Here is a 24,242-nt window from a genome sequence, read left to right as displayed (position 1 = left end):
GAAGAAGAAAAGAGATTGCGAGGAATGGCGACGAAGACCTACGAATATGCAAAAGAAGAATTCGATTGGTACGAAATTACGGACAAGTTATGGATAACTAAGATATACAGTCAAATCTCTTATAATGCATACCCCTCGGTTGGGTCCAAAAAGTATGCATTTTTAGAGAGTATGCATTTCTAGAATTATTATTTTTTATAACTTTTAGGGTCACTGTATGGGTTCAAAAGAGCTAAAACTGTATTGTAGAGCTTCTATCACTAGAAAAGACCATTTTCGAGCAAAATAATGTGTGATTACCTCTATATACCTCTGCAGCACACCAACAGCTTGTAATGCCTCCCGTTGAGTTGGGACAGGTACCATTTTGACTGCTTCAGTACCTTCCGGTTCCGTAATTGTCACCTCTTTTCATAACAGCCTCGAAAATTTCCTGATCAGTGGTGTCCGTGATCGCCATGTTCCGCTTTGGGGGCATGTTGGGTGTAAATAGTACTGTAGGGACAAATTTACGAATGATTTACTCCATGCTTGGGACCTACATACTAAGGGGGGTATGCATTTTTGGAGGTGAATTTGGCCCATGAGGATCGGTTTTTGAGCCAAAAAGGTATGCATTATGCGAAATCAGAAAGGTATGCATTTTCCCCCGCAAACCGAGTCGGTGAAGCCGAAAATCAATGCATTTTCGGAAATTATGCATTATCGGGCATATACATTATAGGAGATTCGACTGTATACTAATATTGCTTTGTACATGTGAGAAATTAGTTGAATGTAAACGACGGGGGTCTTAGAATAGAAAAAATTCGAACGTGAGGGATTGAACAGACGAACCAATCAACGACCATTATATAATCGGTAAAAGATTAAGTAAGAAAAGCGGACAAAACGGGGGTGGGGGGGGGGGATAGAAACAAACCTAGAAACGGTTTGTTAACCACACAAAATGGCACATATAGTACAATCCCTCGATTTACCCTCCAACTACAAGGATTCCCAATCAAGAGTCGACCGTCAAAGGCAGAACGAACTGCTTGCGCATTCAACCACTCTATATGTGCGTATTTCGCCTGTGACTAAATGGCCTGTTTACTCATTTAGTAAGGCAGGTAGGGAACTTGAGTTTTTTCACGACCGAAGAACAGATATACGAATTGTTTGCAAGATGTACTTCTCCAGAGGACGGTGGCGGTATTAAACGAATCATCATGGGCCTTGACCGCAATACAAGGTGCGCTCGAGGCGCTCGAGTCTTGCCAAGTAGGTGGGCTATTGACTAATGAGTATCGGACAGGACACCCTGTGGCTTTTGCTTCGTGGAGTACTACACGCATGCGGAAGCTCTCGCTAGCATGAGATACATAAGTGGGACCAAATTGGACGAGAGAATCATAAGGTGTGATCTGGATCTAGGATACAAGGAAGGCAGACAATTTGGTAGGGGGAAGAGCGGCGGGCAAGTTAGGGATGAACATAGACAAGACTACGATCCAGGACGTGGCGGATGGGGAGCTCAAGCGCAGAGAAATGAAATTGAACGAAGACGACAAGTCGAAGAGCGGTACGCGGATGCTCAAGATGGACCGGGCGCAGTCGCGAGTGGAGGTGGAGAGTGGAAACAGGTAGAAGGCCCCGTAACTAGTCTCAAACGAGAGCGGTCCCCTGATAACGGAGACGAGGGGGAGAGACTTGTAAGCGTGTCCCCCATTCCCGTCCATGTAGAGTATTCACTTTGTTCTCCTCGAAGGCTCAACGAACGAGATTGGATGAGAATTCGGAAGCGGAACGATTATGATGAAGCCCGAGACCTATCCAGGAACACGACTTGGGCGACAAACCTGCTTCTCAGTTGCTACGAAAAGGTGATACATGTGCTGTTACCGGTTAGGGCTAATTCAGAGGACCAGTGTTTGCCTCAGACACCAGATGTCATTCGGTCTGGTTGCATACTTGCACACAGCAGGGTGAAATTCACGATGGAACACGGGACTGAGAACTTGTTGATAATTCTCTCTATAGGCGTGTAACAATGCAATGACGCTAGAGGCCTGAATGATCTACCGTCGGAGGACATAAAAACAAACGGATTGTACGCGGTCCATGGCACTCCTCGTTCAATCATTGGCGGGCTCTGAAGATCTGAAAACCGTTTCACAGAGATTGCTAGACAGTTATTGACTATCAGATTCTAATTTCTGGCCGTTGAACAGCGGTGTAGTTCAACTTTCAGACCCTCACATTCATAAATTGGTTGACCTAGCAAGTACTTAGAGCTATGTATCGTACGTGGTACGGGATCACGATGATTGCCAATTCAATCAGGGCAAGAAGAAAGCAGAAACGCGTGACAATTATTGTGATCTCCCCAACTTTCATGTCCTCCCGGAGCGACAGAAGACGCGACCGAAGCTGGGAACGAGGTGACCGTGATAGAGACAGAGACAGATACTCCAGGAGCGGACGAGGCTTTCGTGACTCGGGTCGACGACGGTCTAGGTCAGGTAGTCCCCGAAGAGGTGACCGAGACAGGCGGGGTGAGCCATTCGAAGAATGAGTGTTCCGTATTGACATAACTTCCTTTACAGACTACCGCGGTGAACGAGATGTCAACGCGAGAGACAGGGAAAGAGATGTAAGGGATAGGGAGAGAGAGGGAGAGAGGGAGAGAAATAGAGAAGGAGATCGAGAAAGAGACAAGGAAAGAGACAGAGATAACGACAGAAATAGAGAACTTCGACGACGGGATCGTGATAGCAAAGATACTTCGAAACAGGAAGGAAACACTGGTCGCGATTCAGACATTACTCTGTCTAGGGAAGGTGTGTGTCCATCTCATTCCATGGTTGTCAAAAGTTCACGCCTTATCTCAGGAAGCAATGCTGAACGTCGAATCAACTTGGATTCTGATGCGCCAGATCATGTGGACGATGTCGAGGCTATGGTAGGCGTCGAAGACAATGATTCCGCAATGATGACGATGATGGGCATGAGCGGTTTCGGTAGCACGAAGGTCGGTGCATCGTCTCTTTGCGGTCGTTGCTGCATACTCAGCCACCCTTGCTGCAGGGCAAACATGTCGACGGAAATCAAGAAGGTGCGGTCAGTATAAAGAAGATGAGAACTTGGAGACAGTATATGAACCGGTTCGTGCTTGCCTCTATTTTCAATGCAACTACTGACATTTCCCGTAGGCGTGGCGGATTCAATCGGTACGTCCTTCTCACTTTCCAACTACTCGACCACTAGGCCTTCAGCTCATTATCTTCTTTATTCAGGCCTTTGGACAAAATCAAGTGAAGATTAGATGCGCGCTCGTCTCAGTTATGTTGCCTATGCACCCCTTTCTTTTCTGCTTAGCTATTTCCTCGGTCTAGCAGATGAATATTCGTTACAATGTATAAATTCTAATCCACTTGACCAAGTCCTAAAGAGATAGGCCATTACAATCAGAATGATGCCATAACTCGTACACTGTGTGACACTACGTTGAAGAATTGATCGATATACATGGGTAACGGGAGTGATGATAGGGAATAGTGTGGTCGATAAAGTACATTAATCAGAACCCATGCACCTTGATGGTGGACTTTGAGATGCCGTTTTCGACAAGGAAAGTAGATATCTTGCTTCGCTGGTCACCTTGGAGCTGAATAACTTGGCCCATCTCCTCGTCGTCAACGAGAGTGCCATTGCACGCAAATTCCTACATATTGGCAAGTCAGTTATCGCCGAAGATGCATCGTAACAAAAAGGGGAGTGAAGTCAGCACCTTCTTGAAGGCCTTCAATACTTTCTTAGCGTCGTATTCTAGGAGGCATAATTCAGTCGAGGTGGCTAAAGGCTGTAGGAAAGCAGCAGCCTCACGTTTGGGCAAGCCTTGTAGGGTGGTCAATGTCTTCCTTCCATTCCTCTGCTGGATACGAATGTGAATGTAAGCGGCCTGAGAGCCAACGTCTTGGGTTTCTTCGTCTGCAAAGGGATCTGAGGGGAGGACAGCGATGAGTAATAATTGCCTAGTATAAAAAGAGCTAGCAGACCGAAGGAGTTGAGATTCTGCATGCGATGTGGATGTGTAAGTGGGAAGAGAGAAGACTGAGAGAGGAAAAGGGAGAAAACGAACAGCTGTGTTCACAGCCACCGCAATTATGTTCAGGGCTCACACGGCTGATGTAATCCACAATCCACAATCCACATTCTCTCCAATGCCTCCAACCAGAAAGGACAAGAAAAAACCCCCGACTTTTAATCACTTCCCCCCCACAAGAGGTAAATAGACTATATGGCTATCCAATACGTGTTATTGAATTTGGTTTCGTTTGTAGCGAAGGCTCTGAAGCAGGCATGGGTAGAGAAAGCCAAAATCAAGAGTAAATGGAAGGCAGAAAAACGCAAAATGGGTCTTGCGCAAGCGCCGGAGAATCCTGTACAGGAAGGAGATGCTACGAACGAGATTAATCAAATTGAGCAACAGCACGTCACTGAGCGCGAAGTTCAGGTTGATACTTCCAAGGAACTTCGCACTTCCTCTCGACCGCGCAAAGGAAAAGACTCGACTGCTCAGGAAACTCAAAATATCAGAAGAGATCATGTAGAATCCTCACAATCGGGTGGTCTACGTGAATTAGCACGGAAAGCGTATTCTCGCGAATCATTGCATACCTACAAATCCGACCCCCTCAAACGTCGGTCGAACGGGGAACATGTGAAGAAAGGTGGCGGTAGAGGACAGCCCAACATGAAATTACGGATGAATGCCATGCTTGAGAAGATTCAAAGGGATTACTCATAAGTGTACGTCAATGGATATTCATAGACCTGGACATACACCATGTTGAATCTCTCTTTTAAGATCTAGCATTTTCTTTATTTTCATCTACGGCCATGGAATCCTCGGAATCCATCGACACTTCAGCCTTTACAAATCGTGACTCTAAGCTTTCGACAATTGGTGCAACTTCTCTCTTTTCTTCAACCGATGTGACCGCAGAGAGAGCCGTCGGGTGCTCGCTCATGTGCCCAGGTCCTGGTGCATCGAGTTCGTCGACTAAACCCAGACCCAAGGATCTTGTTTCTAAAGGTTCCGGACCTCCGCTTACGGCTAGATTGAGTGGAGAGGGTGGCGGGCTTCGGGATTTTGAGCGACGAGCATCTGTGTGAAGGAAAGGTATCGGAGAAAAGAGCGGAGTGGAAGGAGTAGACTGTGTATTCGACGCAGAAACTGTCAGGGACCGCGTAGAAGTGCTCAAATCGCTCTCTTGCAGGGGAGGGAAACTGTCCCAAGTAGAGGTAACTAGCAAGGACTTTTCCACAGCACGGAGGTATTTGCCTATGGCTTTATAGTGTTTTTTTGGTTCGATACAAAGTTCGCAGACACGCTGTATCGTGAAAGGAGGATTTCTAGCATGATCTGAGTACAATACACATGGGAAAAGGCGGCAACGCACGATTCGAACTGATCCAATTGGTCAAAGATGTACTGCTTCATTCGGGCTGCTTGCTCATCATTCATGTAATTGACAGGGATTTCGAACGATGCGAGGGGGGATTGACGCCTTGGAGGAAAGGGGGGTAATTTCAGCCCACCCGACTGGAGAGGGGTGGGGACGAAAGCTGGTGGTGGTGGTGGCGGCTCTTGGTTCTCTTGAAACAACGATATGTTCTGGGAGACATACAACGAGGGATCACAGACATGAAAAAAAGGCTTCTCGCACCTCAGAAATTTTGTGTTTAAGTATGTCGCGTAACTTGTCCCATTCTATGCTATAAATGCTGGTAATGAGCATTGAGATGTCGGACGACACGGGCAATGAACTGACTCTACAGAGTCGGTTGAGGCGATTGTAGCTAAGACATCTTCGTGTTCTTTAGATTTGTGAGTAGAGGCTGGTAGGAATGAGAGGCGATCCTTGCCTGGTAATGGAGCAGCTGTTGAGTTGTTGGGGTCGGGCATGATGAAACCTCCGTGACGCTTGCCCTCATCCAAAACCACCGAATTTTGCCAATTCATGCCACAATACCGAATTTTGGCCTGAATTGGCCCATATGTCGAAGGTATCATGCCAAATCACCGAAAACTCACTCCAATGTCCAACACGCCAAAGCTCTGACGAGAATGAGTCCAGTGCCAAGTATCAGCTCATTTTCCACCGTATAATACTAGTTTCACACCGAAGAGGATTTGTGCCGTGTGACGTGTCCGACAGCGACTGTGACTACGAATGACTGAAACTATGGACTATATTGTTTACTAATTATACCTAGTTATTACAGCAGTACACACCTTTTCGTGTCTTATTACAAGTTTACCAGCTCTTTAAAGGGTCGGTCGGGTTGGTAGTTCCGGCAGTTCCGAATTCTGGGACCACGCTGTCTATCTATAGGTCGTAGCACCGAATTTGGCGATGGTGAGACTCCCAAAATTCTACTTATGTACTCGGGAGCTGTGCAGCTCCATGACAGGCCTAGGGAACATTTTCAAGTTCCACCAAAACTCCCATCATTACTCCTCTATCCCCTCCCAGACAAGCCACAACGACAACGCCAACGACAGCAGAATGAAACTAGCTCCTCGTACTCGCAAGCTCGTTTGGAGTTATCTTCCAGACTGGTCCCTCCTTTTAGTCTTTCAGAGCAGGACAATCATACTCATTTTTGCTCCAGGCTGTTGACCATCGTACTAGCGTGTGTATTCCGCATTTGTCGAGGTCTTTCGCTCGTTCTCAACCCTGTTCAAGTGCACTATTTTTCTCTCTCGACAAAGTGGATGGGTTCCGAAGAGACTTTTCTCTATCCGATACATCGTATGTGAAGCATTCAGTCAGGCCACTGTTATTCACTTTGTTTCATTCGCCAGCTTGAGACATCCGTTCGTATCCCTCTCTGGTTTCCCTCCGACGCTCGCAAGCTTACACCCGAGCATAGCTTTGCTGTTCATGAACGCGTACCAGTTTGTTCTCCTGACCGTCTCATTCACGAACTTCTTGGGTCTTACGACCCGTATTCTCAGAACATTGCTCTATACTTCATATGTATCGTTGCTCCGATTCTACTACAACCAGTCGTCAATTTTATAACTGTGCGGTCGTGGTGGGACCTCCATAACAGTGTGTTACCAAGTTGTCTCAAGATCAGCTCCAGTTACTGATATGTCTCAACCCTGATTGCTAGGCACTCTCGGACGTTGGTTTTTGTTTGCGATTTATTCGGCACGTTATTGACCACACCTTTCTCAAGTAATCTTGAGCCTTTCCATAACTGGGGCGATAACTCAGTTCGTGAAGCTCACCGTCGGACGACCACGACCTGGCAGGTTCCCTAAAATACCGCCCGAACAATCCAACTCATTACGTTTTATTAGATGTTATCGATCGTTGTCAACCTATCCAGGGTTCTGTAGACCCCCTCTATGGTCTTTCGACATGGCATATATGCACCCAAACAGACGTCACAATGCTGCGGGATGGCTTCCGTAGCTTCCCCTCCGGCCATGCAAGCTGTGAATATCACTCCTTCTCGTATGCCCTGGCTCTCACCTCCGTTTTCAGTGTCTTTTGCCGGTCTTGGGTTCATGGGCTATTATTTGGCAGGAAAAGTCCACTTGTTTGACAAGCGTGGGCATACGGTGAGCTATGCTAGCAAATGAAGCCACCGGTGAATCAACTTTAATGTTTTCGCTAGGGCAAAGCGTGGCTTTCTCTCGCTCCATTTGCCGCAGCCTCTTTAGTCGCCATCTCTCGTACTATGGACTACCGCCGTAAGTCTCAATATATATCATACAAACCCTGCGAAAAAATGTTTAGTGTCGTCGGACATCCGCTGCGAGCGGTACTTATGACTACTTACGTCCTTTGCCTTCTTTCTCTCTTCCGCCCATGTTCAATTCACATTTTTCTTGCTTTCTTCTTTAGACCATTGGCATGATGTCTTGGTCGGCTCTATTCTCGGCATTGTCATGTCCTTCTTTGCCTATCGCCAATACTACCCACCTCTCTGTTCTGAAGCGTCTCATAAACCATACTCCCCTCGCATCAAACGTGAAATGGAGGCGATTTTACCGGTATACCACGAGCAGCACAGACAATCCAGTACTCCAACCTCGCAGCAAGATCGACCTAATACCGGGCGACGGTACACGAACGAACCCGAAACTTATGAGCTTACCAGGACGACCAAAGCTCCTGAATCTCAACCTCTGAATAATGATTGGACAAATGACGGGGTGGCCGATGAAGTGGGAAATGAATATGATAAACCGCCTCCAGCTGGGATGCCTGGTCTTACTTGAATCGTGCGCTAAAGGGCGATACGGACTTCGCAAATTCACACTCTGTTTACTTATGCAGAACTCGTTAAAATATGAGACATAGTTTCAAGTACAACAGTGGCTTGATCTGAATGCAGACGTCAAAACACCTTCCGATGAGTGCAGACATCGACATCAGTTGCTACCCTCCTTGATGAACTACGCGTGCTGCGGTAAAATGTCAAGTAAGAATGATGAGCAAAAATCGGTGCTTACCAAGATGAAGGGGGGAAAGCCTCGTGCCTTGGGTACGTTGAGAACGGGAGAAACCTTCATGACTTTCCATCACATCCGAGGGGAGAAAAAGAACAATAAGCCCGTTCATCTCTAACAGTCGTACTTACATGCTTGAGACTATCGACTGGGCAAATGGACTTTGATGAGTCCAAAAGCAAGGAAAAACCAGCACCTTTGCCACTCAATCGCAATCTCTATCAGACGCGTATCCACCAATAGGAGACATCGGATGCCAGTCGTCTATCACTTCGCCTTCGGCTGTATTGCGAAGGATAGAAACATTAGTAGACTCAGGATGCAGAACCTCATCATCTACATCCGCAAAATTCACCCATTCGAGATGCTCTACAGACTCAATTCCCATAAACGCCGACAACTGTGGATTCTCTTCCTCACAACCCATGAATTGTTCGAATGCATCGAAATTTATTCTCTTCGATTTTGTTTCCTTTCCTCCGACGTTCGGTTCCGCCACGCCCTTGGATTTACGAGATTTGTGGGGCTCCGCTTGTATGTGCTCCAACGTTCCGTCCAGTCGCCATTGTTCCAGAAGTTCTTCTATTTCGGGAGATGTTCGCCGTATTGTTTCCCATTCGTCGTCAGTAAGGAGCTCCGAGTCTGTAATCTCCTCTGAGCTCGAGCCTCCGCGGGCTACGGCAAGCAGCTGTAAGCGTGAGGGTAATCGCCGCACTGAATGGATGGGAGCGGATGATGCGAGGAGCCAATGAGTCAAGGGAAGTTGATGAAGGACGTCTGGAATCTTCCGGCCTTGTTCGGGCTTAGGATGAAAGGTATCCTGAGGTTCGGGCGAATCAGTGGGAGTAGAGTGGAAATTCAAAATGTGGGGTATAGGGCCAATGAGCGGATCAACGAGAAAATGGGCTGCATCACCGATAGTATGGTTGAGTTTCCTTCGTTTCCTGGAGGGACCTTCCTCAAGAGATTTTTCTGATTTTTCTACGAGAGGAGTTTCAGAGTCATCATTGTATTTGCTGCACTCGGCAATGGCGAGACACCCAGAAACTGTAATCTTTTGTCTCCAAATATCGTCCTTCCATGTAATGAGGTCTTTCAACGCCCGAGCAACCAGGAGCCTCTTCGCGACTTTAGCTCGGCCCCGTTTGGAGTCGTAGGCGTCAAGCCAATTCAGTTCTTCCGACCACCTAACCAGCTCATCTTGCAGGGATTTATAGCATCGCATAACGATACCCTTGCCAATGTTAAATCGTGCAGCAAAACAGGCAGCAAGATGACTCAGGTTTGAAAGCGTTGCTCGCGCTTCTGCTTCGAGGGAGAGTATGAAGACCGCACAAGCGGTCGGGGTTGCAGCATAACCAAGGGGGTCCGAATACGAAGAAGCGCGGGCGAGTAAATCAGTCAGAGAGCGTGCCGTTTCCTCAGCAGAACGGATTGAGAGGGGTTTCAGCTCACTGACGAGTGAAAAGGGAAGTTGGTCCTGTTCTTGTTGCGAAGACTCGAGAATGGAAATCAGATGGGAATGCAACGTGGTTAAGTGTTGCTGAGGCACACTGGGCACGAGGATGATACCAAGAACAGATAAAACAGATGCAAGGGATCGTTTCATATGAGTAAGGCGTTGTTCAACGAGTGAGCTGATGTCGGCTAGAAAATCTGGCCGATGAGACTCCCTGAGGGCTATGGAAAGGCAGACGCCAGCAATGACCTTGGCTTTGTTTCCCCAACTAAATTGGCCCGTACTCATGGCCTGGGTGAATAGTGTGATAGCTCGGGGTGCGATGCCAGGGACAGAAAAGGCGTGTGCGAGAGACTTGATAAATTCATTGATCAGATACTGGCAAACCGAAAACAATGAGGCTTAAGGGTAAAATAGATGTAAAAAAGATCTTACGATGTTCCTTCTGTGGGTAACTTCCTTGTTCTGACCGGCAAGGTTCCAGGAGGAACGAGAACTCTTGAGAAGCGAGGAATGAGGCGTTAAATTAGAAGGTTCAGGATCGATAAAAGATGGGTCTTTCTCCAAGACGTGGCCGCAATTGGTGCAGACAAGAGAACATTCCTGGGTTATGAGGGGAGAACCAGGAGGGCACTGAGGACAAGCAGGAGGAGGGCCAGTGATGGACATGGCAGACGTAGCGGAAGTGTGATCACCCTATCGCGCTGAATCTCGGTTACCGCGCGTTCTTCCTTTTTCAGTATTTTTACTGCATGCACTATGTAAACCTCGCACTTTGTCCCCTCTTTCTTTCTCACCTTCACCCATGGCAGCCCAACCACAAAACTTTGAGTCCATCCCTTCAGCTGCTGTTAGGCGTCGTCTCTCTTCTGTCGCCGTCGACAGCAAGAACAAGAGGCCACAGGTGATCCCTGCCTATACCAGTCTCACCGTATGTTACTTTTCTCCTGTTTCGCTTCCCGATGGCTCAGAATCTTCATCTCATCAGCCAATGTGGGCAGGTATTGCGGGAAGTGCCACCAACAATGGTACTTCGTTTGAGATCGCGCTATCGATTCACGATTCAGTCTACAGCACCGACTTTTCGTTTGTGTCTATTGCTTTGACCCCAGGAAACTCGGAAAAGACTGGCAAGGCGATCGAACAAAAGGTCCTCGAGACTCTGCGTAAGTTTTCGCAAGAACACCTGTGCAAATTCTTGGGTGCGGGTATTACCCTTTCGCTTCTGAGAGAGGTATCATAATTTTTGTTCGTCCTCTACCTGTCTCTGATCATAGCTCTCCAGTCTCCCAATTTGACGACGCGACTTTGGCTCGATATGGACATTGTTCCCATCGTGTTTAACATAAAACCTTTCCACACCGACTCTGTCACCAGTCGCAATATCAAGCACCGGATTTCGTCCACGACCGGATCTTATGTCCCATCTGGTTCCGATACACCCACTGTATATGTCGATGCTGACAACGCGGCAGCAGCGGCACCTCACCTCACGCAGGGAGTTGCTGGAATGCTTCCCATTCCTCGTACCCTTGACGAACAGGCTGACTCGGCCGCTCGCAAGTGTATCATGCACTTCGGTCCCAACAACAATCCGCGTCTTACGATCGGTCCGCGTAACCAAGTCACAGTAGATGCAGCTGGCAAAATACATCTCCTAGACGATTTGACTGAATACAGAAAAACTGTGGGCCAGGGGTAGGTGGTTATTTAACTCCTCTAAGGGAAAACCACCTGAGGTTGTGTAATCAGTACCTGGAACGCCGTGAACAAACTTGCTGATGAGTTGCGAGAAAGGAATGTCAAAATAGGTTTCTTCTCCTCCACTCCACAAGGAGGTAATTCTTGCATACTTCCTGCCACCATACACTCTCATCCATTACGTTATTCGCATAGGTGGTGTTGCTTTGGTAGGCCCAGTTCCGTTCTGGTTCCTTATTCCGTATTCAAGCTTTGAACAGATGCGACATGCTTTGATCAGATTCCTGACCTTGCTTGATGTGGATGTTGCCTGGTACATGATAATTCAATTCATCGCGCCATCCTCATTGAGAGCCATATTTTTTAGGTACGTCCCGAACCCGTCCCCGAGCGTGTTCCGGACGACAAAGAACAACCACAACATCCTGCAGGGTGTCGCTGCTCCTGATCTGCGCCTCACCGATGAAGCTAAAGAAGCCTTCGACGCATGGATCATGAAAAATGGCCTGCGCTGGACAGCAGAGGGAGGACCGCTTGCCCCTGGTGGCGTGGATGTCGCTTTCATCGGTATGAAACATTCTAGCTGTCAACTCAATTGTTGTTGATGGTTAAATCCCTCTATTCAGACGATCCTCAATGTGTTGGTGAGTATATCATGAAGATCTTGAACGCTATCCCCCATACTTATCATGTCCCACAGGTCTCATCGGTGAATATGATTCTTTCGAGTGGCGCTCGCTCTTAATACTTCTGCAAATTTCCTTAAGGTTTAATCCGCAAAGTCCGACCAGAACTTCCGATCGTCTATCGTTCTCATATCGAAATTAGATCGGACCTAGTTCATGTTCCAGGTTCTCCTCAGGAGGGCGTGTGGAAGCACTTGTGGAGTTATATCAAACTTGCCGACCTCTTCATCAGTCAGTGCAATATTCTAGTGCCTAATCGATACTGATACGAAGGTAACATCAGGCCATCCCGTGAATAAGTTCGTTCCTGACGATGTTCCCGTCGAGAAACTGGCTCTCCTTGGTGCTGCGACGGACTGGCTCGATGGGCTCAACAAGGAACTTGACCCTTGGGTACGTCGGTAGATATTGAGAATTGGGAAGCTCCTCATCTTCATCTATATGGCAGGACTCTTCATTTTACATGGGCGAGTTCCGCAACCTCTGCGTAAAGGACAAGATGAATGAACTGAAGTGGCCGGCCCGCGACTACATTGTCCAGGTTGCGAGGTCTGTATCGTTGACATTTGCTAACATCTGACTGACAAAATACTACCAGGTTTGACCCGAGCAAAGGTATTCCGAACGTCGTCGATTCCTATGCTAGGCTTCGGAAACTGCTCGCAAACCTCGACGAGGACGAGACCCCTCAACTCTTGATTTGCGGTCACGGCGCAGTAGACGATCCAGATGCCAGCATTATCTACGATCAGACTATGCAACTGATTTACTCCAAGTATTCGGAATATGCCAAGGACATTGTTGTTATGAGGTTGCCCCCCAGTGACCAGCGTAAGATGCCACGATTTTATTTTCGACCATAAAGACTGACTCAATGTAGTGCTCAATGCCCTGATGTCTAACGCCAGGGTTGCCCTCCAGCTTTCTACTCGTGAAGGCTTTGAAGTCAAGGTCTCCGAGGCTATCCATACAGGAATTCCTATTGTCGCCTGCCGGACCGGAGGTATCCCTCTCCAGATCGAGGACGGAAAGAGCGGTTTCTTGGTCACTCCTGGTGACAATGCTGCCGTTGCGAAGCATTTGTACGATCTTTTCACTGACGAGACTTTACACAAGAGGATGAGCGAATATGCGAAAGCACATGTGTCTGACGAAGTTGGCACTGTCGGTAACGCAGCTGCTTGGATGTACCTGGCAGTTATGTACAGTCGTGGTGTGAAGTTGTCTCCTCACGGTGCATGGCTGAACGATATGCTTCGAGCCGAGACGGGCGAGCCCTATGTTGAAGGCGAGCCTAGATTGCCGCGTGGAGGGCTGAACATTCAGGGATAAAGGCTGGTTGTGCTCTTTGCTGGTTGATTTTGTTTGTAAATCCAAGCCTGTAATTCTCTTTAGAGATAGAGCTACATGAATTGTTTTGCAAGGTGTAGATTTAATTGTTGACTGACTTACCGGGCCGTCGCGACTTACTCTCATCCATCACCGAAATTTGTTTTGTCGTCTCCTACAAGAGCCACTTGAAAAAAGCCATGCATATGGAAATCGATATCCCCTCGCCTTCGTCCTCACTGCGACCTAAACCTTCGTGTAAGCGCGCGCGTTCCCCCGATGACCCAATTTCCCAAAGTCGGCCTGCTGTGAGCTTCTCCTGGTCTCCTCATCTTAACTTCCTCTGACGTTCATTTTGGCGTTCAGAAGCAGCGTTTCATATCAAATCCTCAAGATGATTGTCGCTCGAGTCTCTCCATGTCGTTTCCCGCTGGCAGCGCATCCAGCAATAGCAGTCGTTGTACGTCAGAAGATTGGGTTCAACAAGCCAGCGGCTTAACAATAGCTGCCCCTCTCAAGATCGGAGGGTCAGTCATGGCTACAGATACCAGAAACGAAGTGTGTCCTGGTGTTTCTACTACGATAGATACTTCTTTCTGATTGCTTTGTTCAAGCTCATTGCCACGCCCTCGTCCGTGTCCTCAAAACCGCAACTTACTCCATTAAACACTTCTTTTGACTCGAGTTTGCGTGGTTACCCGAACCATAATGCTCCTATGGATGGTATACAACACGATTCGACTTCAGTAGAACACTCCGCTTCATCCGAGTCTCTACCACGCGCTTTTCCTCACATTCCGCCTAGTATCAGTGTTCAGCCTCCAACCCCTGACATGCCGGCCGCCCACCTGATATTTACTCGCTCCTCGACTCCGTTGTCTGACAGTAGCATGTCAATATCAACCTCACCAGTGTCGTTCACCAGTTCACCACTTCGGCGTAAGTTTACCATGGGTCCCCGGGCGGACTGTGAAAAATGTCGATTGGGAGTCAAAGGCCATTCGGTGCACCTTGATTAGATTTCCGCGGTGGTCGAGGGTCCACCTACTTACGATTTAGCAGCCGGTCTCCTGATTTCTAGGATAGAGAAGCCATAGTAATAATTTGTATCATAGTCCACGAGCGTCAAGTAACCATTTTACAGCAGTTTGCAGAACTTAGGGCGCGCGCGGAATTTTTTTTATTTCTCAGGCCATGAAAAATTTGCCCACTGGCAGCAGTCGCAACGTCGTAGCTCGCTCAATCTTCAATCAATTCTAGATATTTCTGTAGTTCTGGATAGCGGTAATCAATAGTTAAGGAATGACAATGATTTTATGCACTATCCAGCTCTATCCCATTTCGGGCCAATGATGCGCGTAAACTGGCACGTATTGCAGCCAAACGAGCTGTTGCCAGTACCCTTCCATTACCTACATCTCACGCTATGGCCAGAGCCAAGAAAACTGCATCAAAGAAAAGAGGAAAGGCACAAAAAGCCGGTTCCACATCTGAATGACCCGCAGCACTACTCGGACTGGTATATCGAGGTTGATTGCAATGTTTGTTGGCTTCAAACCAAGGGTATATTTCTGGTATATGACCCGTATCTTGAGGTCTGCGGAGTAATGGCGCCGAAGTCGTTGAATTGGAGGTTTTCGAGGCATGATATAATGTTGGTTATGAAAGAAAAGGCAGCATGAGGGTAAAATTTGACATTGAGGAGCACAACACTACGGGAGTCTTTTTGTCGTAAGATATCAATGTCATTCTCTAGCTACTGAGTACAGCTATCCAGAACTACAATAATAACTACGGTTTATCGAGAACTGAGTGAGCTGCAGCGGTTGCGACTGCTGGACAGTATTTCACGGCCTGAGAAAAAAAAAATCGCGCGCGCCCTAAGTTCTGCAAACTGCTGTAATACTTTCATTCCAATCGCGGGTTGACCCATATGGGGATAAGATTTTCTTCTCTCTTGCCATAAAATTTGTCGCGCTCGTTCAGTGCAGCAAAAATGGCCACCACTCTTCCTCTGTTCTGGCATCTCTCCTCTGCTTCTCGGGACGAACGTTTAGATGCTTCCGTCAAGCTAATCTATGCTCTTGAGCAATTCCAAAATCAGCATAAAGCTCCTAGCCCAGCGTCGGATGAAGAAGTGGAGCCCACGAAGATAGATACCCTCGATGTCATGAACGCACAGGACGTGTCGTACTCACTAAGGAGGCTCATAAGAGGGCTTGCTAGTCCTATAGAAAGCAGTAGATTGGGATTTTCAGTGGCACTTACTGAGGTACGACATCATTTCAACCCAGTCAAGGTCATTATAATCAAATTTGTGATAAGCTGCTATCTCGTTTGGATACTGTTACATGTTCGCAAATTTCTTTACTGATACTCGAAATAACGAAGGCGCAAGGAGCTTCCACGGGGCAAGAAGAACGAGACATTTTGTTCGCCCGCCTTTTTGGATTTACGTCGATCATACAGTCCGGGTTACTGGTACGATTGATGCCACTAGCGACATCTCCATCTTCTGCAACACAGGCATCCTCACTATCAAGCTATAGCGAGTTGCTTTCACAGCTGGTTTCTCTCGGGGAGAAGAAGTCCTGGCTACGTGAAAGTACATGGTGGTCTATAGGTTTGGCAATTGACGCGCTGAATGAGTCCCGAGTCGAATGGAAGGAGGAAGCTTGCCAGGCTACTGTCAGAATTTTGTTCTTAGAAAACAAATCTTGGTCGCCGGAAAAAATTGCGTTGTCATTGAAGATACAGAAACTGGGATGGCATGTCAACTGGCGGCCGTTGCTCTCGCCGACATTCAAAGATCGTGATTTGCTGAACAATAGCAATTTACAAACTATCGCACTGATTCTCAAGGTTGATATTTTCGTACGTTGTCATACCTTGAGCTAACCATGTCTATCTGTAGGAAGCAGGAGTCGAAGATGAATCCGGAGACGTACAAAATAGTTCTACAGGTTCTTGGAAGCCACAGCTGCATTTTGCGTGGGATATCATATTAGATACTCTAATTCCCAGCTCGAACCTTGAAACACAGAAGAAGAGTAACTTTCCAGAGTTCTTCCGAATAGTGGTCGACGGCACGTTTTTTTCCCCTATCCCTACCATTATCTCACTTCCTTGAGATCTTTAGAAAATCTGTTCTCCGCGAATTCTTCAATCGAAAGGAAGTACTGGGGCTTCCAAGTATTCCAAAGGTCACTAGTCCGAGTGGGCGAAGATCTCATGCCAATGCTATTTTCCAAAAACTTCATGAGAACGTGGATCAACCACCTCTCTAAAAAAGACCGACATCTCAACAAAATCGCCACGCAGACGGTGCGTATCTCTAACGGCTTGCGATACAGCATCTCATGTCTTCTGTAGCTGACAGAGGTTCAGAAATTCGTCGAAAACAATCCGAAACTCGGATTCTCTCTTATACTGCAGTTGACCGGCGTACATGGGAGTCAACAGTTTGATAGACTCACAAGAACGAAAACTGTGGAAAAAATTCTAACGACGATGGACACTGCGGCTATAAAACAATATATTCAACACTTACTCCAGCAAGCTAATGACGACGCGTATGTCATTTTCCAGTATGTTGAGTAGTTTCCATTTACATGTCTTCCTATCGGCTGTAGTGTTAGCATCGAAACCAACAACTCACGCCGACAATGGGTCATCGATCAGTTGTCTGCCTTGATACGGAATGGGGCAATTGCCAAGGACAACGAATGGGTTCTAGAGGCGCTGAACTGGCTGGTGCTCAATGGCCTCTTCGTCGTAAAGAAGAGGAGGGAAAATAGCCATTTCATTGGTGTGAGTTCGCAACTTCTGTATGGAAATGGGTATTGACCTCGTGGTCTAGTTAAGGAAACCTCCGAAACCTCTGTTTTCAGATGAGCTCCGTCGCCACTGTCGAGAAAAGTTGTTGAGCTGTCTTTCTGACCTCACTAGTCAGGCAAGCGTTGTACAAGAAGGTGCATGGATTCTGTGACGACCCCTACCGATCTGAGGCTGAGTTATTGATTCAGGCAACTCGAAAGTAAAGGCATTTGGCGTAACGTCCGACAGAGAGTTTTGGGTTTCCAAGGTCCTAGCCATCATTCAAGATCTTCGCGCTGACACAAGACATGTCACGCCGCTTGTTGATATAGATGAAGAAGTTAATGCACTACATGAGAAGGCGAAGCAAGTTGTCGCAAAACTGAAAACGGTTTGTCGTAATTCCACAAACCGCTCCAATATGTGGACTAATATGAGCATATAGGTACCCGATAGTGAGACGGAAATTGCAGGAGGTACTGAGCTGCTGCTCTCGGCGTGTATGGTACAACAGTATTGTGCAGAAGACGAAGAGTTCACAATTCCTCTTGAAGTACGTAACTCAAGCCGTCTATTTTCCTTGACTGACGCTATTGGTGGCTCCAGGAATCCTTAGATGCCGCTGCCCGCATGTTTTCGCTGGACAAACACAAGCAAAAGAAGGGGAGGAAGTCCTTGGGCCAGGAAGAACCGCAACATGAACCCATCGATGTTTTCGCCGACGTCATCATCGGTTTTTTGGAACGATCCACCGCATTTATGCGTGCTGCAGGGAATCAAGCTTTCTCGTTGATTTCATCGGCTGCAAAGGAGTCCACGATTGATCTCGTATTGGATGTAAGTAATGTCTGTTGATCCCGGTCCATTGATTAACCTATATCATTACGAACGTAGCAACTCCGCAAGAGGGATCCATCTGAAGATGATGAGGAAACGGACGATGCCAATCCGCCAGACTCGGATGGGGCAGGTGAAGAAGAAGAAGAAGAAGAAGAAGAAGACGAGACTGACTCTTCGTCCGCTGATGGCAGTTCAGACGATGGCGAGGATAGTAACGACGAACCTGATGAAGAACTTCGGCAACAAATCATGGAGGCTCTTGCAGTCAATGGAATTCAAGCTTCCACTGGAGAAACTGACGATGAGAGTGAGGAGGTGTTCATGGATGACGACCAGATGATGGAAATCGACCAACATTTGGCGGAGGTCTTTAGAATGCGGTTGAATGAGAAAAAGAACGGAAAAGGTTGAGTGGTCCCTCATCGTCCATCATTCATTGAAATGACACGCTAAAAGACGCAGGAGCTGAGCGAGAAGCTGTTCACTTCAAGAACCGCGTGCTCGATCTCGTCGATATCTTTTTAAAAAAGAGAGCATCAAACCCTCTCATCCTCCGTACGATCCTTCCTTTGGTGGACGTCGCTACGAGGTCAACGCCGGATGAAAAGCAACTTTCGGACAAGGCACAAGGTATCATCAGATACAGGATTGGAAAGCACAAAGAACTGCCTTCGGATGCGGATCTTGACGTCGCTTCGGCTGTGTTGAAAGATCTCCATGAACGAGCGACAAACGCTCGCTCCTCTGAGTATCTGGCAACATTAAGCGATTGTAGTATTTACGTGTCTCGTCTCATGGCAAATTCTGGACGGATACAAGAGGTGCTTGGACTTTATCGTCGATCACTTTCCGATTTCTTGACGAAGAAGAGGTCATCTCTCAATTACGTTTTCTTCGACGGGTTTTTGCGTCGTTTCCAGTCCGAGGCTTGGTGTCTTCGAGATGACATCTTGACTCTTTCCCAGAAGGCAGTGAATGCGTACAGGCGATGTCAGGCCTTACAGCTTCTCCACAATATTGTGGCTCACTTGCCTACGGATGTATGCCGTCTTCACTCCTGTTGTTACCCGCCACTGATCATTTCGTAGGTAACAGAGGAAGTTTCAGACTTCATGAAGAAGCTTCAACAAACACTTCTCCGCTGCATATCCGAAGCTTGCGACGGCAAACTCAATATGACCGCACCACAAATGAGAGAGATTCTCAAACTCGCATTGTCGGCCACTCGCCAAACACGAAAGTTGCTTCCTACAGAAATGGAGACAATATGGAATGCTATGGAATGGACGTCCCTGTCCGAACACCTGGCGGAGTCTACTCGTTTCAGAGGTACCGTCCAAATGTGCAGGCAAATAACACGCCTCGATGCTGCGGTAGGGACTGGTTCAAAACGCAGGAAATCTCATGAAGGATCTGCACTTGATGGTAAAAAGGTCAAGCGTAAGAAATTTATACATGAGTAGATATAGAGTAATCACTATCTCGTAACTCCTCTATCAAATCTAGAACTGCCGATAGATCTGCTCTTACTCCCTTCTCATTCTTGCTCTGTAGACAACGACGGATGCGCTTGACTGCCAGAGACAGCCTGCAAAGAATACAAGTTAGCAAACGCAACACGCGAAGTGAATGGTCGGTCACCTTTCTAACGAGATGCGACGTTCAATTTCCAATTTCATGACTGCTGCTCGTTCCGAAGCGGCACGAAGAATATCTTCGGGAAGTTTCGCTAGGCGTCCGCATTCAATTCCGAAAGATTCTGAATACAAGTATGAAGATTGAGATAACGCCGAGCTGTTAGAACGCCATTCGATACCTGTAGCAATGCCGGTGGATAGAACATAGAGGAAGGTGATGTTGCGAGACCCATCTACGTTTGGTTGTGTTGTATATCCCATGTGCAAATTTTCAACAAGGCGTGGAAATTTCTTGCTCAGCTCAAGTGCAAGCATTGGATAATGAGTGATAAAAAGGGTCTTGCAACCGATCTTCTGGAGTAAATGCTGCAAAGTTGCACTTGCGACCGCCATCTATGCCAGACCACGGAAGAGTGTAAGATTGAATTCTGTGAGTAGGGGCGTATGCGGCCTACCCCGTCGAAAGTCGAAGTTCCTCGCCCAAGCTCGTCAAGAATGACGAGGCTTTTTGAAGTCGCACTCTCAAGGATATCACTTGTCTCTGACATTTCTACCATGAAGGTTGAACGACCTCGAATCAAGTCGTCGTAAGCTGATAAGGGAATCAGAATCACGGGCTCGCTACCCGATTGTACACGTACCGCCCATCCTGGTCAGGATCGCATCTAACATGCTCAGCTTGGCAGATGCGGCGGGAACTTAATAAACCATAAGAGGTAAGCTCCAGGCACGAGATAAGCGCGGTAGCTGACCATAACTCCCAATCTGTGCCATGATGGCGATGAGGGCGACCATTCTGACGAAGGAGCTTTTTCTGTTTGCGAAAGTAAGATCGGCACCACTTGATTTGATTGTGCGACTAACCCGCCCATGTTAGGCCCAGTGACAATTTTACTCCTGGGGGTTTCATCAGAGCCCATACGAATCGTATTTGGGATGAAAGGATCTAATCTTATGACTTCCACCATTGGATGGCGTCCGTCAACTATTTCTAGTTCATCAGTGTCGCTGAAGGACGGGCGCACATAGTTGGGCTGTAACAAGTTGAGTGGACTTCTTTGTTAGAAATTTGACTTCTACCTTGAATGCAACCTGCGCTAAACTGAATAGGCAGTCTGCAATCGCGAGTTTGTTGATTGCATTTCGAAGTACCCCATAGTATTCAGTGATTTCGGATAAAAAGGAGCGGAAAGCCCGCTCGCATTCTGCCTGATAAAAACGGTCAGGATCGACGCGGTAGGTAGCAGAAGGCGACGAGAACATGGAGAGTTTCCTGATATTGTAGTCGAATTTCCATTTTTTTCTTTACTTCTGGTGGTCTGTACCTTGAACTGTACTTGGTCCTGAAAGGCCAATTAGTTATTTGCCTTACTATGAATTCACTCAAAGAAACTCACTTCGAAATGAGGGGCCAGGCGGGAGGTATTGGACGCTTATCGGTGTTCTTGATTTCTATCAGATACTGGAAACCAGTTAGAGAGGTGAGCCGACTGTCTTCGCCGTACCTCATACCTCTTCCCCAGCAACGCTAGTCCATTCCAGCGAAGGTAATTTCAATAATTTTCGAACTACGGATCGTCAGTCATGGTCAGAGTAGCATCGATTAGATCTTACTAGACTGAAGCTCGTCCATGAGCTCTGCCTCAGAGATCCTCAATAGCTACTAATCCGTTAGCTGCGGGCCTGGTCGAATAAATCCCCACGAACATCGCAACAGTCCTCAATATACGGATACTGGGTAAACCAACGTCAGCGCCGAGTCTGGTTGAGTCCATGAGTCTGTACCTTCTCTGCGTCTTTCCATAGTGCTTCCTTCCGTCCTTCAGAAGCAGATGGGATAGAAATGGCATCCAGTAACCCTTGCACCGGCTCTCTCAATTGAGGGAGAGCAAAGATGATATCGTTCAGAGTGGTCGAAACGAATCCACAATGGGATGGGTCAGAAAACGACTCGAAGGCCTTGCCTATTTTGTTGAATGCCGGCAACAATACAGAAAGTTCTTTTGGTGTGCACTGGTCATGTTACAGGTCATGGTCAGGGTGTGATGAGGGACCAATGAATTATACCTGTCCGTAATGAATACGACTTAGGCCCTTAGCAAGGTCTGGCAGTTTGGTGAGAATTTGCCTGAGGGTAAGCAACTTCTCTGAAGGACTGGAAAGAATTTCTTCAACCGCATCAGTTCGTTCTTGTAGAGCACTAATGAACAGTCACGACACTTGTATCGATATTAGGTTAGGCCTCACGTCTTATTTGTTAACGGTTGGCCGACCCAACGCTTCAATAATCGAGCACCGAACTTAGTTTTTGTGTGATCCAAGACGGACAAAAGTGAGCCGTAAACGGTACCGTCCGTCTCGTTTTTGAAAATTTCAAGGTTGTGCAGTGTATTGGCGGCCAAAACCATATTGCGGGAGTGAGCCGTAAAACGTTCGAAAAAATTAGCTTCCACTAGGGTATCCGCGATGTCGAAAGCTTTTAAGTAGTTGATTGTTTGTGCAAGTGCGATAACAACGCGTCTTGGAAAACCCGAAACCGCTGCTAATAGTTTTCCTATTGTAAGTTTTGGCATTATGGCATTAGAAGCGATTCCGAGTGGAACAATAATGAAGAAAGGCGGACCTGTCCTTTCTGATTCGCTTGCAGCAGAATAAAAGTTCGATACGAATGCGAACGCATCCGTGTAGGACATTTGTTCTCCGTAACACTCTAGGCGAACGTTCCTACTCAAGCATTTCAGGAAGAGTCATGTGCCAATGTCGAACAAAAGTGATCTCACCCGGGAAGGTGGGCCAACACCTTCTTCGTGGGTTGTGTAAGACCTCCACGTGGAACAAGTATTTCTGTGGGTCGTAGGTGCTCTAACCGCGTCTAATGTCAGAAAATAAGATGAGAAGCAAAACGAACCAAGAGTCATGGAAAAAATTTGTACCTCTAACTCGAGTCTCATAAGTACATCTTTGTTCATCCCAGAGTACTTCATCAATATCACATTATGCTGAGGAAAGATATAGCACACCTTCGAACTCATCCCATATAACATCGCCGGTGCTTGGGCTAATGGCAATCAATCCGAGTATAACCTGACCGTTTCCTGCGTTGGAGTCTTCAATTATGCACAGAATCGGTGGAGGGGCGTATTTTTCGACGTCGTCGACCGAGCTTAGATCGTCAACGAAACTGAAACGCTGTTAGGTAAATGTATAGATTTCAAAGTTAAAAACTACTTGCGTGGCTGCAGTGTACAGCCGGTGAAGTTTTCTCTCGAAAGGTGCATTCCGGTTATCGCTGATTTTTTTCAAGGCCGCTGTTTCCGCCTGATTGACGATTCCTACTCGGTGCCCTTTGCTCAACAGCCTGTTTTTGAGATTCAGTTCAATTATCAAACAGTTACCAACACGTAGGGCGCACTTCTTCAAGTGTATTTCCCAGCGATGAGTGGGAACAGATGCTACAATGAAGTTGCGGTCGGGGAAGCATACGATACCCAGTTCCTGAGACGCTATCTGACCGATCGTAAGAAATAATAAGTTTAGATGAAACGACAAAGGATGTTCACCTTTGCGTCGTCACCAAAAAATTTGTACTTATATCCGACTTCGACCATCAACAAGGTCCCAACGTTATCCCTCTGTAGTTGAAGCACCTACAAAAAGAGAAAGATGTCACTTTGGAAGGGCAGGAAAGCACTGAACCGATGTATACTTGTTTTTCAAGAGGAGTATAAGGCTCGCCGCTTGGTCCAATTTCTGCCGGCTTTTTCGTGCCTCGTCCACCGCTTTTCTTTGGAAACTCCGGGAAAGGTCGGATAGGTGCATTATTGCCCTCCCCGGCTTCATCAAGAGACGAAGATCTGAACAGAGACGCTTTCTTATTCTCTAACAACAACTTTTCCCTGAACGCCTCATGTCGAGCTACGTGACTACTTGACACATCTGTGGAAGGCTTTGTGAGTGATGGGTCATAGCGCCAGTGATCTGTGACAATGGTGGAGGAGTGTTTCGAACAAGTATTTTGAGCAGGTACAGTCTTCGTTCGCTTAGTTGGCGGGAGTTCGTCAGGTTCGTCGGACAAGTCACTCGTTAGGTCGATTATATCTGAGTTGAGGCGTTTCTTGGAATTCTGTTGTTGGTCCGCGGACGATGAAGGTTGAGAACTGAAGTATGAGGATAAGACCGTTTGCTTGCCACTACTTTGTGACATTTGCGGGGGATGATGGCGGGAATCAAACTTAGAGGCACCTGCCCTCGTGCTC

General features: G+C 47.2%; 11 protein-coding genes across 11 annotated transcripts; 7 read left to right on the top strand and 4 right to left on the bottom strand.

The window, feature by feature from the left end:
- Positions 1–949: 949 nt before the first annotated feature.
- NCBP2 (Nuclear cap-binding protein subunit 2) lies at positions 950–1,798 on the top strand (the record flags this gene model as incomplete). The annotated part of the gene is made up of 4 exons (XM_043153577.1): positions 950–1,060; positions 1,113–1,234; positions 1,298–1,694; positions 1,751–1,798. The coding sequence occupies 4 exons, from the start codon at positions 950–952 to the stop codon at positions 1,796–1,798; spliced, it is 678 nt and encodes a 225-aa protein (XP_043008861.1).
- Positions 1,799–2,305: 507 nt separating this feature from the next.
- E1B28_008747 (uncharacterized protein) lies at positions 2,306–3,300 on the top strand (the record flags this gene model as incomplete). The annotated part of the gene is made up of 6 exons (XM_043153576.1): positions 2,306–2,537; positions 2,589–2,822; positions 2,874–3,013; positions 3,070–3,146; positions 3,195–3,212; positions 3,279–3,300. The coding sequence occupies 6 exons, from the start codon at positions 2,306–2,308 to the stop codon at positions 3,298–3,300; spliced, it is 723 nt and encodes a 240-aa protein (XP_043008860.1).
- Positions 3,301–3,437: 137 nt separating this feature from the next.
- On the bottom strand, positions 3,438–4,123 carry E1B28_008746 (uncharacterized protein). The gene is made up of 4 exons (XM_043153575.1): positions 4,041–4,123; positions 3,868–3,984; positions 3,773–3,810; positions 3,438–3,706 (listed from the first exon to the last, which is right to left on the bottom strand). Exons 1-4 carry the CDS (start codon positions 4,060–4,062, stop codon positions 3,563–3,565), a joined length of 321 nt encoding a protein of 106 aa, XP_043008859.1. The 5' UTR covers positions 4,063–4,123; the 3' UTR covers positions 3,438–3,562.
- A 66-nt stretch (positions 4,124–4,189) lies between these two features.
- On the top strand, positions 4,190–4,901 carry E1B28_008745 (uncharacterized protein). Its single transcript, XM_043153574.1, has 3 exons — positions 4,190–4,269; positions 4,326–4,794; positions 4,853–4,901. Exons 1-2 carry the CDS (start codon positions 4,206–4,208, stop codon positions 4,790–4,792), a joined length of 531 nt encoding a protein of 176 aa, XP_043008858.1. The 5' UTR covers positions 4,190–4,205; the 3' UTR covers positions 4,793–4,794; positions 4,853–4,901.
- Positions 4,848–6,061, bottom strand: E1B28_008744 (uncharacterized protein; the record flags this gene model as incomplete). The annotated part of the gene is made up of 5 exons (XM_043153573.1): positions 4,848–5,400; positions 5,448–5,662; positions 5,715–5,763; positions 5,820–5,865; positions 5,914–6,061. 5 exons carry the CDS (start codon positions 6,059–6,061, stop codon positions 4,848–4,850), a joined length of 1,011 nt encoding a protein of 336 aa, XP_043008857.1.
- Positions 6,062–6,949: 888 nt separating this feature from the next.
- Positions 6,950–8,287, top strand: E1B28_008743 (uncharacterized protein; the record flags this gene model as incomplete). The annotated part of the gene is made up of 3 exons (XM_043153572.1): positions 6,950–7,624; positions 7,681–7,756; positions 7,911–8,287. Exons 1-3 carry the CDS (start codon positions 7,409–7,411, stop codon positions 8,285–8,287), a joined length of 669 nt encoding a protein of 222 aa, XP_043008856.1. The 5' UTR covers positions 6,950–7,408.
- Positions 8,288–8,563: 276 nt separating this feature from the next.
- Positions 8,564–10,646, bottom strand: E1B28_008742 (uncharacterized protein; the record flags this gene model as incomplete). Its single annotated transcript, XM_043153571.1, has 2 exons — positions 8,564–10,355; positions 10,413–10,646. The coding sequence occupies 2 exons, from the start codon at positions 10,644–10,646 to the stop codon at positions 8,724–8,726; spliced, it is 1,866 nt and encodes a 621-aa protein (XP_043008855.1). The 3' UTR covers positions 8,564–8,723.
- A 136-nt stretch (positions 10,647–10,782) lies between these two features.
- E1B28_008741 (uncharacterized protein) lies at positions 10,783–13,696 on the top strand (the record flags this gene model as incomplete). The annotated part of the gene is made up of 12 exons (XM_043153570.1): positions 10,783–11,211; positions 11,263–11,675; positions 11,730–11,815; positions 11,874–11,991; positions 12,046–12,245; positions 12,305–12,322; positions 12,379–12,387; positions 12,446–12,595; positions 12,648–12,757; positions 12,813–12,913; positions 12,963–13,195; positions 13,245–13,696. The coding sequence occupies 12 exons, from the start codon at positions 10,783–10,785 to the stop codon at positions 13,694–13,696; spliced, it is 2,319 nt and encodes a 772-aa protein (XP_043008854.1).
- A 314-nt stretch (positions 13,697–14,010) lies between these two features.
- E1B28_008740 (uncharacterized protein) lies at positions 14,011–14,847 on the top strand. Its single transcript, XM_043153569.1, has 2 exons — positions 14,011–14,251; positions 14,308–14,847. The coding sequence occupies exons 1-2, from the start codon at positions 14,111–14,113 to the stop codon at positions 14,710–14,712; spliced, it is 546 nt and encodes a 181-aa protein (XP_043008853.1). The 5' UTR covers positions 14,011–14,110; the 3' UTR covers positions 14,713–14,847.
- Positions 14,848–15,595: 748 nt separating this feature from the next.
- Positions 15,596–19,812, top strand: E1B28_008739 (uncharacterized protein; the record flags this gene model as incomplete). The annotated part of the gene is made up of 13 exons (XM_043153568.1): positions 15,596–15,965; positions 16,019–16,555; positions 16,608–16,779; positions 16,833–17,017; positions 17,081–17,265; positions 17,326–17,503; positions 17,553–17,664; positions 17,719–17,900; positions 17,955–18,062; positions 18,116–18,346; positions 18,404–18,755; positions 18,806–19,389; positions 19,438–19,812. The coding sequence occupies exons 1-13, from the start codon at positions 15,690–15,692 to the stop codon at positions 19,810–19,812; spliced, it is 3,477 nt and encodes a 1,158-aa protein (XP_043008852.1). The 5' UTR covers positions 15,596–15,689.
- Positions 19,795–24,190, bottom strand: E1B28_008738 (uncharacterized protein; the record flags this gene model as incomplete). Its single annotated transcript, XM_043153567.1, has 24 exons — positions 19,795–19,937; positions 19,991–20,108; positions 20,166–20,379; positions 20,442–20,578; positions 20,628–20,684; positions 20,739–20,800; positions 20,851–21,020; positions 21,067–21,195; positions 21,248–21,329; positions 21,384–21,448; positions 21,499–21,554; positions 21,601–21,646; positions 21,694–21,720; positions 21,772–21,999; positions 22,054–22,186; positions 22,234–22,540; positions 22,610–22,710; positions 22,767–22,858; positions 22,920–22,945; positions 23,007–23,167; positions 23,219–23,344; positions 23,399–23,493; positions 23,547–23,633; positions 23,693–24,190. 24 exons carry the CDS (start codon positions 24,188–24,190, stop codon positions 19,799–19,801), a joined length of 3,156 nt encoding a protein of 1,051 aa, XP_043008851.1. The 3' UTR covers positions 19,795–19,798.
- Positions 24,191–24,242: the final 52 nt, after the last annotated feature.

Source organism: Marasmius oreades, chromosome 5 (assembly GCF_018924745.1).
Source record: "Marasmius oreades isolate 03SP1 chromosome 5, whole genome shotgun sequence".
NCBI lineage: Eukaryota > Fungi > Basidiomycota > Agaricomycetes > Agaricales > Marasmiaceae > Marasmius > Marasmius oreades.
The sequence above is the reverse complement of the archived record's forward strand: the minus strand, read 5'-3'. Positions and strand labels throughout refer to the sequence as shown.

Coding starts and splice junctions, on each gene's coding strand:
- E1B28_008745 (XM_043153574.1), top strand. CDS start 4,206: ATGCCTCCAACCAGAAAGGACAAGAAAAAACCCCCGACTTTTAATCAC. Junction 4,270..4,325: donor TCACTTCCCCCCCACAAGAG/GTAAATAGACTA, acceptor TTTCGTTTGTAG/CGAAGGCTCTGAAGCAGGCA.
- E1B28_008746 (XM_043153575.1), bottom strand. CDS start 4,062: ATGCAGAATCTCAACTCCTTCG. Junction 3,985..4,040: donor GCAGAATCTCAACTCCTTCG/GTCTGCTAGCTC, acceptor TCCTCCCCTCAG/ATCCCTTTGCAGACGAAGAA. Junction 3,811..3,867: donor CCTACAAGGCTTGCCCAAAC/GTGAGGCTGCTG, acceptor TATGCCTCCTAG/AATACGACGCTAAGAAAGTA.
- E1B28_008740 (XM_043153569.1), top strand. CDS start 14,111: ATGTCGTTTCCCGCTGGCAGCGCATCCAGCAATAGCAGTCGTTGTACG. Junction 14,252..14,307: donor CTACAGATACCAGAAACGAA/GTGTGTCCTGGT, acceptor GCTTTGTTCAAG/CTCATTGCCACGCCCTCGTC.